Source organism: Harpia harpyja, chromosome 3, assembly GCF_026419915.1.
Source record: "Harpia harpyja isolate bHarHar1 chromosome 3, bHarHar1 primary haplotype, whole genome shotgun sequence".
NCBI classification, from domain to species: Eukaryota; Metazoa; Chordata; class Aves; order Accipitriformes; family Accipitridae; genus Harpia; species Harpia harpyja.
The window spans coordinates 31,757,938-31,773,333 of record NC_068942.1 but is presented as its reverse complement, the minus strand read 5'-3'; the positions used below and the strand labels follow the sequence as shown (position 1 = coordinate 31,773,333).

The window sequence follows — 15,396 nt, the reverse complement described above, 5'->3', positions numbered from 1 at the left end:
CAACAGTGGTAATACAGTAGCTGTGGAGGACTACAATTACATGGGAAGCAAGGTTTGCATAGTGAGAGAAAAATTGTATTTAAGCAATTGATGTAACTTCAAATAAACAAACTAGCCTTGGAGTCAGAGTCTATTATGAGTATATTAATTGAGTCATTAATAAGTAGAGAGGCAATCTAAGTGCAACAGCTAAAACACAAATGTTTCAACACTAATTGCAACCAGAATCCAGACACAGTACCTTAGCTTTATCCCTCATGGATCCCTTCCCCAGGATGGACATTTTTGCACCTGTTTCTTCTTGTAACCTCTTCAAGGAGTTTCCTCTTGGTCCAAGCAATTTCCCAACAAAATTGAACTAGAAAGCAAGTAAGAGAACTATTTTAGACCTAGAGGTGCTTTTTCAAAAACTTAATAAATCTTTACAAACAAGCTGCTTAAAAAAGAAAACTTTGCTTTCCTTTAAAAAAAATACTCCTACTTAGTTCTGAGCCTAATCCATTGGGATGTAAGTCTGGAGAACTGAGGTATCCTCTCACGTAGCACGAAAGGCAGTAAAAGCATTCACGGTTTATTTGAAGCCCAGGAGGCTTCTCTCTAGGGCAAAAATGGCCAGTCACTGCTTTGGTTTAGCTAACAGCTAAACAAGATCTTTGCTTATCAGATGGTTCTTGCTTCCACTTTAGCCAGCAAGAATATAACAACACAAACGCATCAGCCATGTTGATAACACCCAAACTCAGAATCAGGCCAGAGGCTCCAGAATCCAAGCTGGCTTTCAGTCCAGTGTCTTAATTACAAACCACTTGTAACTTCCTTCAAATATTGGTTAAACCATCAAAGAAAGTAATATGTAATCACAGGAAAAATAAATACGTAAGGTGAAATCTACTGCCACCTAAACAAATCTAACTGATTCCAGCAAGATAACATGTCTATCCCATTTTGGGGTAGGATTTAGAGATGATGCCCCATCATGGCATCAACAATCTTATGTCTTGAAACTGTAGCAATGCTTCTTCCAGGGACCACTTGGCTTAGAAGTTGTTGTTGGCTTCAAATTGATTATTAAATTTCGTATGAAAATAAACCACACAGCAAGGAAGGAATGGCAAAGACTGAATTTCAACTTTAATAGTAGGCCTTGGACTTACGATGGAAATAAGATTTCAAAAATTACATGTCGTGTATGTGAAGGTTTATTAGAGATGGCCAAGCAAACGGCAGAGCTTTTGATCCTCTGCAGGGACCCCCTTGCGGGCAGAATGCCCGTTCGCAGGTTACAACACCAAATCTTTTGTGCCACCTACACATCACCAAACAGAGAAGAACCATCTACTGCTGCATCCTTTCGGTGTCTCTTAATATTAAGAAAAGCTGCCGCTCAAAAGCTGAAAGAGCTATACCGCTATGTAAGTTTGGAAGAGACTACAACGCGGCCAGCCAAAGCTCAACTCCATTTGTTCTCTGAATGGCATAAAACTATTAAAATACACTCTATGATGATTTATGCTGACCAGTTATATTTAAACACTTCATAAACTGTCTAATAATTACCTTGACATATGGCTGCAAAGGAGCGGTACGGCCAGCATAAACTATGTACAAAGTGGATTTTAATCACTTCACAGGAAATAAGTGGCTAGGGATTTTAATTCTATTGATTATGTAGCAGACAGACACTCACAGTTCATCCACCTTCTAAAAAACACACATCAGGAAGCAAGCAGTTACTTACAACTAAATAACTGAATTGCTCTTAATTCGGTTTTGTCTGAAGTTGCAGAAAAGCCAGTGAACTCTACCAGACATTCAACTGTTGTGCTCGGTCTTCCCGGCGTCAGTGAGCTCTAGAGCCACTGGCTACCCTCAGCACCAGTCTATAATTACAGAACTCCTGAAAGTCTGAAAGTACTCATAGAGGATCTTTGACTCAATAACTTATGAAAAATTAAACCCTTTATGTTCACATGTGGGTAAAAACAGCAGACAAGTAAAGAGAAAGTTTCAGTGAATAGCACAAACTGTAAGAAATTTGAAACACAACTTTATTCATCTTATTTATTTTATTAAGATATGCTGGATAGGAACCTGAGCAGAACTACTTTTAATACTGGAAAGCTTAAGCTCCAGTTACGGTCACAGACACAGCCAAAGCATACAGCTGCTGCAAAGGAAAATGTGAAAACTCAGGCAGTTTGACTGCATATAATGATGACCCTTGCCCACAAACATGCATTCCTGGTACAGCCACTGTAAATGTAGAGCTTATTTTGCAATCTGAGTTCTGATCCAATTCTGCCATGTATACAAATTTTCTCCAAATAATAGTAAGACTAATTCTCTGGGATAATATCCAGTCATATTAGGAAAGGATAGCTGAGAAATGATGACATACAGAATAGAAAGTATTAACAGAAAGCTTTCATTGCTGGGGAGAAAACAGACTTCCACTTGAAAAATATGGTTATTGTTGTATTACTGGATGTTTTTATGGGTGGCTTAACTTCTCAATCATATTTAAGAACATGAGCTAGGCTTTCTGTGTGCTTGTAGAAACTCTTCCTCATTTATGGCAAAGATTTTGCACATTATTTTCTCAGATTTTTTAATCATTTATCTGGGGGAGACAAATGCACGTCTTCAGGGGAAAATGATCAGGTGATAGCAGGGGATGCTTTACTTATAATCAAATGCACATGATGCTTCGTGTGTCAACAGCCGGGCAATAAACTTTCTCCTGTGCAGTACAAAACCTGACAAAGCATACAGCTCAACAGATCTGTTGAGTATCCACAGCCAGTCTCCCCAACGTCTTCCCCAACCAATATACACACAGTTTCACCAGGTTTATCTGCATCTTGATTCCTTTCACACTCCACCCTGCACAAGCAATCAGACTGTAAGGTGCCCAAAGCCAACACGCAGTCTTCTCAGCCTCCATCAAAGTTTTTGTTCATAAAACTTTTTTTTATACTCATATGGAAATAGCCAAAAATGATACCGCACATGTGGACACACAGAAATTACTCTCCTTCCCCAAACTGTGCTGCTCCCACCCGTCTACAAAGCTTTGTGCTTACACAGGGAGAATACTTATTGACAGTGTGAGACATTCTGCTCAAGTCTGTATGCTAGGACTGAATATTTAAAACCAAAGATTAGATACCCAACAAGTATACAGAAAATGGAGAATTCTTAAGAAGTAATTACATGAAATTTCTTACCAAAAACCTGCCCATGTTAGTAAAAAGCTTAGGTATGCGCTCCATGCATGAATGCATGTATAATCACAGACTTGCTCATCTCCAAAACCCCTTACAGTAAAACATGCTGCACATAAACACACCTCACTTGCTTCGGGCTAAGACACAGAAGAGAATCCCCAAATCTAACCAGGTGTTGTCAAGCTGGATCACAGCACAGGCAGTCTGTCTCCCAGTGTCAGCATTTATTATGTCAATACACCATACATGGTTTCTACAAAATACCAGAGATGAGTTATAGCCTGTGCTGTAAACAAAATGTGTACAACAGCTAGTTCTTAAAATATATCCTCCAGCTTACTTACAATGTTGTGATAGTCTAGTCTTAAGTGTACTACAGCACCTCATGAAGATCACCACATGTATTTATTCTCATTGCCATGCTTGAACTTACCTCCTTTAATATGGACACGTCAAGTGCTGTTCTCAGAAGTCATAATACCAGCAGAATTGTCACAGAATTGAACTTAAATCCACACACACATTTACAAGTTGATATTTACATAACATCTGATTTATATAAAGTTGCAAACTCAGGGGAAAGTTTCCTCAGTATATGGCATGTTAAAGCAAATTGTCCAGATGAGTGCGATGGGAGCTTGAACTTTGAAGCGGGCATCAGAGACAAATAGACGTGGCTCCACTTTGTGCCTGTGTTGTGTATATGAGGGGGAAAAGAAGGGCAGTGAACTTGTGCTGTAGAGAATCCGCAGCTAATACTAGCACATTTAAATGCCCTTGGCTCCCGGCATCGGAGCCCTCTCGCTGGGGAGGAGCCCACCCCCGCAGCTGCAGACGCGGCTACCGGCGCTAGGCAGACAGGAGCTGTTGACTTTCATCGCTACCTCCCTTTTTAATGCTGAGAACTGCGATCAAACATCGGTCCTTACCGCGGCTGTCTACAGGGGACCCGCCTTACTCTCAGTAAGTGATGAACTGGCCTTCGAATAAGCGCACAGCCATACAAGGGTCAGTCCTCCCGCCAGACTCATCGCACCGGCGGGCTGGCACTGCTGCCCTCCTCACGCGCGCCCAGGCCTGCCGCCAACTCCCACGAGCCGAGAGACGGGCTGCAAGGTCCGGCGGGTGACGAGGGCTGCCTGGCAGGGGGTCCCCGACGGCAGCGGCGGCCTCGGGCCGACAACGGCCGCAGGCACCCGGGACCCCATCCCGGCCGCCCGGCCGCGCCGCGCCGCACCGCCCCGCCCCGCCAGAAGTACATCACAAGTTACTCCACGTAGAGCAGCCCCAAGTGCTCCCGTAAAACCTGCCCTGTTCAGAACCACACCGGTCTTTCTCCCCGCCTCCCTTCCGCACCTGGGGGCAAGAATGCTGGTAACCAATTAAGCAAGGACTCATATAATTTGCTGTTATGTTGCAACATAAAGCTCTAACCTGCTAACCAGTTCCTTCGAGATTAATAACTCCATTTAATATTAGTAAGGGTCTTGACTACCTCAGGACGGCGTACCATAGGTATTACAAATCTAACATACAGTTCACAGCACTAACATCTAAGCCTCAAACTAAATGCAATGATGGGTAGAAAATGCATGTTGACATTTAGAAGAGTATTTGTTTCCCTGTTTGATGTAGCCCAAATACATCCCTACTAGAACTGTAACATTTCTTATTCTATGAACACTATTTTAATTGGGTTTTACAAGCAGAAACAAGGAATATGCTTGCCATTCAGAAAAAGTGTTTGTGTCAGTGACCGTTTCTGTTTTATACACGAATCAGTGTTCAGAACAGTAACAAAAACTAGATAAATATGGAATGGGACAGACAAATGCTTCCAGCTGTAAGATAAAGCAGCACAAAGCCCTGAATTGGGAGAACAAATTAATTTCGTCTGGAAACACCAAAACAGAAATAGCACAGCGTGGCAACATGAAATAGGTTTGTTACTTCTTAGTATGTTCTGTTCACCATTACCATCAGCTCCTTTGTGGAGCAACAAAGTGTCTTTCCATTTGCAGAGCTAGGTATCCTCACAAAAAGCTTTCCTTATTCATGGGAAAACAAAAAATCCTTCTACGTTCAGTCCTGTGCTAAAGAAAAGGGGAGGAGACAAAGATATTATTCACTCCTGAATAAAACCTTACTGCTTAAGACCTGCTTATAAATTAGTTTTCTTCTAGTACTATTCTAGGGCTTCTGATTTATTTTAGAATAGTGTTTATTTTAAAGAGTCTCTCACCTTTTGATATGCACAAGGGAGTTCCCTTCATGTTAAGGGAGTAGCAGACAATTGTGAAGGCAAATTTTATTTTTCTCAACATTTTGTAAGCGTAACAATGCCCAGCTGGAACTATTCTATGCGATGCTATGCTATAGATAGCAGATCCTGCAGAGTTCAAGTTTGCCTCCCTCTGTATGTAGCTGCTTACCCCAGTACCTCTTCAACATCTAGCACTTTTTGGCTTTTCCAGAACGAACTTAGTGTTCCAGAGAAGGATGCAACATTATTTTTTATTACAGTGATGTGATGTTTGCAGTCTCTGGAGAAGAGCTTCCGAGAAACCTGTTGGTAGGACTCAACGTTGCAGGGCTCTACTTCAGCAAGGCATGTCTGCCGGGTTGACCCTGGCTGGACGCCAGGAGCCCACCAAAGCCGCTCTGTCACTGCCCTCCTCAGTGGGACAGGGCTGACTCCAGGACCTGGACTCCTGGATTCTCCACCTCCTCGCCCCCGTGGCACAGGGGGACGGGGAGCGGGGGTTGTGGTCAGTTCATCACTCGTTGTCTCTGCTGCTCCTTCCTTCTCGGGGGCAGGACTTCTCACTCTTCCCCTGCTCCAGCGTGAGGTGCCTCCCATGGGAGACAGTCCTCCAGAAACTTCTCCAACGTGAGTCCTTCCCACGGGCTGCAGTCCTTCAGGCACAGACTGCTCCAGCGTGGGTCCCCCGCGGGGTCACAAGTCCTGCCAGAAAACCTGCTCCAGTGTGGGCTCCTCTCTCCACGGGGCTGCGGGTCCTGCCAGGACCCTGCTCCAGCGTGGGCTTCCCACGGGGTCACAGCCTCCTTCGGGCATCCCCCTGCTCCGGCGTGGGGTCCTCTCTCCCCGGGCTGCAGGTGGAGATCTGCTCCACCGTGGACCTCCCCGGGCTGCAGGGGGACAGCCTGCCTCACCATGGTCTTCATCACCACGGGCTGCAGGGGAATCTCTGCTCCGGCGCCTGGAGCACCTCCTCCCCTCCTTCTGCACTGACCTGGGGGTCTGCAGGGCTGGGGCTCTCACATCTTCTCACTCCTCTCTCCGGCTGCAGTTTCTGTCCCCCAGCAACTTTCTTCCCTTCTTAACTCTGTTCTCCCAGAGGCACTACCACCGTCGCTGATGGGCTCAGCCTTGGCCAGTGGCGGGTCCGTCCTGGAGCCGGCTGGCATTGGCTCTGTCGGACATGGGGGAAGAAGCTTCCAGCAGCTTCTCACAGAAGCCACCCCTGTAGCCCTCCCGCTACCAAAACCTGGCCACACAAACCCAATACAGCATGTCAAGAGACAGCAACAGCAGAAACAGAAAATGAATGTACTCCAGAGGGGCTCCGGAGATCTACTCCAAAGGACAGGCGCTAATGCTTTCTTAAAGTATTGCACCACTGAAACTTCACTGCAGCGGTCCCAGCAGCGAAGGAGAAGGCTGCCCTTTCCTGCAGAGCTCATCTCTTCATTATGCTTTGAACAATAACCCGATGCCAGGCCGCAGGGAGAAAAATGGACTCAAAATTAAATGCTCAAAGGGAAAATACAGCTTCTTGAAAATTGCAGGCCAAATTAATTTCTTGTTTAAATCAAAAGAATTACCTCAAGAATAAATTAAATCCGAGTAACAAAGTTAGAATCATTAAAGCTACTGTGACTAGATTTACCTAAGAAATAAACACTTTTTTTATTACACATTTTTTTATCATGAAAAGTGCTGGGAGTTCATATTTACTGTGTGCTTGAAGAAGATGCTGCAATATTTGCCTGGCTATTTACTAGCTTATAGCAAGCATCTAAATCTACCGTGAAAATATATTTTTGGCATAACTCCATGAAACAGATGGTCAGCGACTCCAGACAAACATCTTCCAGATACAAGTCCACACTGAGATAGCAAAAATATCCCCTCACTTTTCATTTTTAGCAATTTCCTGTCAGAATTTGGTAGGAAGTTGTGGCGTTTAAATAAAGCAATTTAAATGACCCTTAAAATTAAAATAAATTTTCTGATTAAAAAAAAAAAAGTCTGGTGTCTGATGTATCTTTATTCAGTTAAACTTTCTTAAGTCAGGAAAATTTGAATAGCTATTTCTCTAATACATGCATCAGCAGTGCAATTTATTATAATCTACTAATCTGTCAGACACCCAAACATTTTCTTATGTATGATTCTGTTTTTAGCTCCGACATGAGGTAATGGAGGAAAAGCCAAGGAACCAATTAAAGTTGCGGATCTATATTAAATCTGCAATTAACAAGTTCAAGGGGTTTATTATTTTAACTGCAGAGATATCCAGAGAGACTCATCGTACCAGGCACCGCACAGACATGCAGGAAGACACGATCTTGACCCTGAAGAGCTGTCAAGTATGTTAAAAACAGGCCTTGTTGAATGTACGTGGCTACTGTTGCTTATTTGGATGCTCAGGGAGAGATTGCAGAAACTCCTGCCATTAAAATCACAGGGCTCGGTTATGAAAGTGGGTATTACTCATGGTACGTGCAGCAGGACCAGGTTCTGCTGACAGGAGGACCACACCGGAGCCTGCTTTTTCAACTCAGAAATGAGAAAGAGGATCCTAATGTCACATTTTATCTTTGGCTTTTGCCTTTCCTACAATTCTTCTGCCACTTGGAATAAACTGCTTTTTCCTAGGCTCATCCCTATTTGGCTGGCCCAGCTGGGGCGGTGTGGGAGGCTGAGGGCAGACAGGAACGGCTCTCCAGCTTTTTTGCCCATGTTGGGAGGTTAGAGCTGTTAGCAAACTAGTCGCCAGTCAGAGGTCATGACTGATCCCAACCCTTGTCTACAAAGGGTTGGGAAGTTCTTTGAGGGCTGACTGCTCCGTAATGGAAAGCTGTTCAAGAAGAGCAGTATTTTCAGAAACTGCAGGGTACGCTGAGCTAACAATGATTTTTCCCTTGTATTTAAGTCACATTCTATTGAATTGAGGGCAAGGGGCCTCTTTAGGACAAAAAGCAACCCCCTGTCCTTTAACATTGATCCTAGCCAAGCCTGAAATAGTCAACTTTTACTATTTAGAAATAAGTAAAATACAAGGTAAGTAATAAGTTGTTCTTGGAATTGCGTATCTAAGACTGGGTCATTCGAAGGACATTATCTAAAACAGTATTTCTACGAATGCTAACAATTCAGACTGCAGAAGTGCACCGCTAACCTTCTTCCAAAGTGCACAATTAAATAAGTTTATATTGAGCATATACAGAGGTATGGAAATAGGTACTAAGACTACAACACTTAAAAGCACAATCCACATTTGGCTTTTTGGGCTGGTTCTCCCACAGACACATAATTTACTGGTCACAGTAATAAATACCATCTGCTCTTTGCTAACTGGCAGCAACCTACCAACTTTTTTCTAACTTGAAGAGTTTGGAACGTAAAAGGAAGGTTTAAAGGAGTTGTAATATAGTGGGATTTCCAGCACATCATCTTACTCTTACTGAGCTGAATATGATTTCATACTAGGTGCAAGATTTCTCTTTGCCAGATGCTATATTTGTGAAGTTAAGTTCTAAGTCAACAAGAACCAGGGTAAGTTAGGGTTGAATACTCAACCATAAAACTGATGTATCTTTCCCATGTATGTTAGTGATACCAGACTAGTAAAAATGTAGCATAAAACTCAAATTTCTTTTCAGTCAAGGAAATTATAAGAACTGTTCATTTGGACCCAGTATGCTAATGAACTGATTTAACACACATGCATATAGTATCTAATTTTGTAGACAGCATTGTATTAAATCACAAATGGTTTATGTTAATCTAATTAAAAACTCTGTTAGTCAACTTGATTTTGCCTTTCGTTATTAATGTAATTATACTTACAGCAGCATTTATATATCAATTTACATATACTGGGCACAATGCAAACATTAATTTTATTCTCAAGTCACGTTCATAATCAAAGCAAAGCATTACTTTAAATTGATTGACATATGCAAACTCACATAGCTCTATGGAAATTAAACCAGCCTGCGAAAGCACTCAAAAACATTTTACAAAATTCTGGTTCTTCCCCCTCCCCCCTACATTTTCTATATTGTTGGGGTTTTTTTGTTTTTGTCCTTATCACTAAGGACAAATGCAAGAAAATACAATCTTTCTTCCTTAGAGCTCATTACCTTCTACTTTTTCTATGCTTAGAGAGGAAAACCAAGTATCTTTCAAGATTTTTTAATGAGGATTTGGCTGATCTGAAGTGGTAATGCAATAAAATATTTTAAGAGGAGCAAAGCATTCCAAAACAACATTGACAAGGTGAAAACAGTTAAGTAATACTGTGTTAATTCAGAGACCCGAACTGGTGCTGAATTCTGCTCCCAAGGTGTTCAGGTAGTACATCTGTCCAATTCATACTTAAATTTCAACTATGTTTCAAGTGAAAATTGTGGAAATTTAAGACAACAGATACTGTCCTCTACTTGTCCATTCAATCAAATGTGGCAGGACAGAACACAAACTTGGACAACACACAGTAAATACTGCTGGATATACTGTCGCTGTTCATGAGCTTATTCTCAAAAGCCACATACTGCAGCACTCTTCCAAGAGCAGACTGCACACTAACAGAATAGGCCTGTTCTTAGTGGTTTTGCTCACTCTGACGAGCTTATGGAAGGAAAATAATCAGCGTTAACTCCGTATCTGGCAGAGATGCCTTTCCATTGGTTTACATCGCAAATGTACTGAGCACATAAAGATCCTCTCCACTCACCAAACCGAAACTGCCCTGGGTTGCTCTAGAGCATGCAAACCAGAGGGTCTGCAGAGCCTCCTCCTCCACAGTACGCAGGGCTAATTGCAATAGCAGTAACCAATGCAGCAGATCCCTGAATTTACATTTCATTTAACACTGCTGATTGTAAAAACAAGCTTAACATATATAGAGAGAAAGAGAGAGAGTAATTGCTCTGTAATTTGACATAAATGTAACAGATTTGCTAACTGTGAAGAATCAATCACTGTGTTAAATATGCATACAAGGAATGTGATTTTTTTTTCCATTATCAGTATTTGTCAATGTTTATAATTTGCCAAGTTGATAGCCCATAGTACTCACTAACTACAATTTAGAATACCTACTCAGTCTCATCACAAAACTAGAAATTATAGAGTTCTATAACATTTGAGTGTCAAAAGCATCTAAAAACGTGAGACTGCTTTGCTGATGGCATCCCTTTGCAAGTGACATAACTGTGTTTCAGACTTAGTTAATGTACCACACAAAAAAGCACTTTCAGGGCAACACCTTGACAGAAGAACAAGACATACTGTATGTGACAAATGAGCTGGCAAGCATCAGCTGGAGAGCCAAAGTGGCTTTGAACAACCCAGGCTGCAATATCTAACAGTATCCAGGAAGGAAGTCTTGCCGCTGCAATACAGCAACTGTGAACAAAACTGTGGCTAGCATGCTCCTACCTGATAACATATTAAATGATCTGCTAATTTTTTTCACTTGCACCTTTTTTCTTATCCCCGCATCCCAGGCTAAGATCGGATTCTCACTTAAAAGAGTATTATAGAAGTAATACTGAATTCTCCTCTAACACAAGATTAAGAAATGCCTCAGGTATATTTAATAACTATCTAGTTTATCTAATATTTATTCCATTGTAATTACCCTGCTACAGCACATCTACAGTCTTCAAGAAGGATGAATGTGTTTGCAAAATACATATTAAAGGTATCAACCAATGCAAAAAAAGGGCAGTGAATATTTTCCATTCACACTATCAAGCCAGTATGTCACCACTTCCAGCTGCTTGAGGGAGCCAGGAGTTCTCTCCTGGAAGGGTTAAAGTGACACTGTTAGCCACAGCAAAGTCAGTACCTTGGTGCCTAGGTAGATGGTTCAGCCTTTGAAACTCACTTTCACATTGGCATCTGACCCAGTTGGGGGGCTGGTGTCTACGTCTGCAGAACTTCAAGCACATCAGTCCAGTCCATGCTGCTGAGTGCCTTGAGCCTCAGTCACTCAGTGGAGGCTGCTGTACAGCTCCAGCTTAGCGGCCTCATTAATTTCATTAACTGCATGGACTTTGGTATCTCACACAGATTAATGGAATTCATAAATTCTAGGTCTGAAGCTAGGTGTTCAATGCCTAGATCCCGCATGGACAGTAGAGCAACATCTAGTCCTCCTGTCAACACGCACCTTGCAGTACTCTTTCATGTTCCTCTAGGGAATCACCGCATTCAAGTTCCTTCAAGGAGTGATAAATGATGAAGTGTTTTATTTCCAACCCCCAAGCATTCACACCCTGACAGATCCCTTATATTTGTCTCTCTACAAATGCTGTAGCCACTAAAATGAACTGAAGAAAACCAACAACTGCTATGACAAAAAAATATGTGAAACAATAAGCAAAATTAACTTTCAACAGACACTGGGGATAAATTTAAGTGTAACTCTACGTGGAACATTATATTCTGTGGAAATCTCGAAACTCGTTTGAAGTTCTTAATTTAATAAACATCATATCTGTCTGAAATCATTTAGACCATAGCAAGGTAGAGGAAACAAACTGATACATTCTTAAAGGTAAAAAGCTAAGGATTTGTTCCACACATCTAAGTTTCTGGGCATGTTTTCCCACTACAAATTCATTTACAAAACAATCCTATTCCCCTTAAAATTGAATACATCTGTAAGTGATATTGCACCAAAATAAGAACAGACCAGTGCACTTCAACCTGCAATAACAATGAAATCATTAGGCAACTACTGATGGATGGCATCTTTTCCATTCAAAACACGATACAATGATGTTGACAACCTAGCACATATAGTCTCACATTTAAGCACCATCCACAAACTCACAATTAAAACTGTATGTTTTCACCATTATATTCAGATTTAAAACTGCCTTAGGAAGAGCTTATTTAAAACCCAGCGCATAACTCTTAAGTTTCATTTAAAGCATCTAAATTTGTAGATATATTTAGGTTTGTCCATTCCACACTTAGAATAATAGAAAGTAGCTTTCTCATTTATCTTTAGCAAATACAAAACAAATGAACTCCAAGGTACTAGCAAATACAGATGCCCAAACCCCTGAACAGCTTTCAGCTGGTGAATTCCAGTTTCACAGCAGTCAAGCCTGGTGAGCCTTGGACTTTACTATTCTCTAAGAAATAGCAGAGAGTATTTATCACACAACAGTTTCTGATTTAGGATATCCACAGAGAAAGCACTATGAGAAGAAAAATGAAATGACAGGAAAAACAACTGCAAAAAATAACAGTAATAAATTAGGAAAAGGACTGTTCTATGAAAATCCTATTACCAAATCATGGAAGCATGGGGGGGGGGGGGGGGGGGAGAAAAAAAAAGAAAAAAAGAACTGAAATAGGCTATCTTGGTTGTCAGTCTGCAGACTACAGTGGGAAAGAGGACAATTTTTACAGGGAAACTGCTAGCCCCATCCGACTTTGTTCTTTCATGTTCTCAAGACAGGCGAGGCGGAATGCGTGAAGTGACAACATGCCAGGTCCCCGCCACCATGCTGTCCTGGTTTCAGCTGGGATAGAGTTAGTTGTCTTCCTAGTAGCTGGTACAGTGCTGTGGTTTGGGTTCACTATGAGAAGAATGTTGATAACACACTGATGTTTTCAGTTGTCGCTAAGTAGTGTTTAGACTAAGTCAAGGATTTTTCAGCTTCTCATGCCCAGCCAGCGAGAAGGCTGGAGGGGCACAAGGAGTTGGCACAGGACACAGCCAGGGCAGCTGACCCAAACTGGCCAAAGGGGTATTCCATACCATGTGGCATCATGCCCAGTATATAAACTGGGGGGAGTTGGCCTGGGGGGATCGCTGCTCAGGAACTAACTGGGCATCTGTTTGCAGGTGGTGAGCAATTGCATTGTGCATCACTTGTTTTGTATATTCCAATCCTTTTATTATTATTATTTATTATTGTTGTTATTATTATTATTATCATTTTATTACTGTTGTTATTACTGTTATTATTTTCTTCATTTCTGTTCTATTAAACTGTTCTTACCTCAACCCACGTTTACTTTTTTCCCCCCGATTCTCTCCCCCATCCCACTGGGTGGGGGCAGTGAGTGAGCGGCTGGTGGTGCTCAGTTGCTGGCTGGGGTTAAACCATGACACATGCCACGGACAGAGACCTGTACTGGTGGCTCTGAAGAGAACGTGCATCCTGCGGGCCTCACAAGAAGTCTGCACAGACTCCAAAGACATACTAGTGGCAGCAATTTGCAGTCCTGATATAAAACAAAAACTGAGGAATGCTGAGAGAACTTCTGGAGGCCAAATGTAAGTTGTCTGGGAGCTCAAAGCTGGGACCTGCACAGCAGCACTCTGCAACATTCTCCTTAAACCTTGTGCAAATTCAGAGAAAAGGGGATGTGCTGACGCAAAGCTGCAGTCACGGGCTGAAATAATGGTGTTAGGAGGAAGAACTGAGATTCACCTGGAACTGAGGACACGTCTAGGATAGGGAGAGTCTGTTCAAAAGGAAAAGATCTCATTTGAAGTAGAAAGGATCCAGCTGTGGATACGCCTAAAAATCAGAGTCTACATGCGCAGGATATGGAATAATATTTAACTCACTTGTATATTAGAAGCAAGAAAAAGGTCTTTTAAAAATCTGAAATTTATTCAAATAAGGAAAACAAAAATGACCATAAACTACCAGCCTTAAAAAAAACCAAAAACCCAAAAAAACCTACACAAAACAGGTAAGAGAAAAAATTTGAGGAACAACTTGGAGAACGTATAAAAAATGAAAATAAAATAATTTTCAAAGATTTGAAAGCCAGAGAGAGAGCTGGTAGGGCTAACAGCCTTTCAGGATATAAAAGGAGTATTCAAGAAAGATGAGGTCAGAACACAAAAATAAAATGCTTTTTCTCCATCTGGGTTCATAATGGAGGAAACTGTGACAGGTGGTTGAGAGGAAGGTAATGCAAGAAAAATTTTCTAAGAATTTCCAACTAAATTACTAAAAATCAGAATAAACAATAAAATAAGTGAACAGGAAAATAAATACATTAGAGCGGTGAAGAGCTGACATAGCTATTTTAAAAGGAAATAATTTCTCAGCAATCTGTCAGTCTTCTCCAAAGAACAAACATGGAAAAGAAAGTAAGCTGATACCATATACTTGATTTCCAAAAGATATTCATTTTCACAAGGTCCTCTATGAAACGCTCTTGATGAAACCAGCCTGACATGGGATTAGAAGGAAAGCCCTCTCATGGATTAAAAAAAAATGTTTAAATGCTACAAAAAATTTGGAGTAAATGGTCAATATTCACACTGGGATGAAGTCATTAGTTGAGTCCTGCAGGGATCCAGTGGGACACCCAAGCTGCAAAAAGCAGTGAACAGTGAGAAGACAAACTTTACTGATGATGCTAAGGTAAGTCAGGGCTCTGAAGGCAGGACTGGCTATTAAAAACCACACGTTATGATATTTGGTGATAAAATGACAGCTGAAATTCAATGTAAATAAATGTAAAACACATCAAAAACCATCCTGCCTTTATAAATAAAATGCCGTGCTGATGGTAACTCCTAAGGAATTATATCAGGAAAAATAACAGGTAGCTCAGTGCCCAGTAGTAGTGAAAAAAGCAATTTTCTATGTGCTATGTTACAAATTATTAGAGAAGGAGTAAAGAGAAAAGCAGAGAATAGCATTATGCTACTTTATAAATCAGTAACACCACACCACCTTGAAGACAATTTACAGTTAGGGCTTCTCGATTACAGAAAGGCCATAGTAGAACTGGGCAATCTGGGCAAAAAAAACGATGTTTCTGTACAAACAGTGACTAAACAGGCATCACTGAGTGAGTCCTGAGCTATGATTCTTCATTTTGGTAGCTGAGAACTACAACAGATCCCTAAACTCATGAGGAGCA

At 41.4% G+C, this 15,396-nt stretch overlaps 1 protein-coding gene across 2 annotated transcripts in view; it reads right to left on the bottom strand.

Moving 5' to 3' along the window:
- Positions 1 to 15,396, bottom strand: part of KHDRBS2 (KH RNA binding domain containing, signal transduction associated 2) — a 405,822-nt gene that overhangs the window by 264,944 nt on the left and 125,482 nt on the right. For both annotated transcript variants that reach the window (XR_008234391.1, XM_052781831.1), the window contains exon 3: positions 242 to 358. Coding sequence is in view for 1 of the 2 variants with exons in the window: in XM_052781831.1 (XP_052637791.1) it covers positions 242 to 358 (117 nt within the window). In the remaining variant the exon portion in view is untranslated. The remainder of the gene's footprint in view (positions 1 to 241; positions 359 to 15,396) is intronic.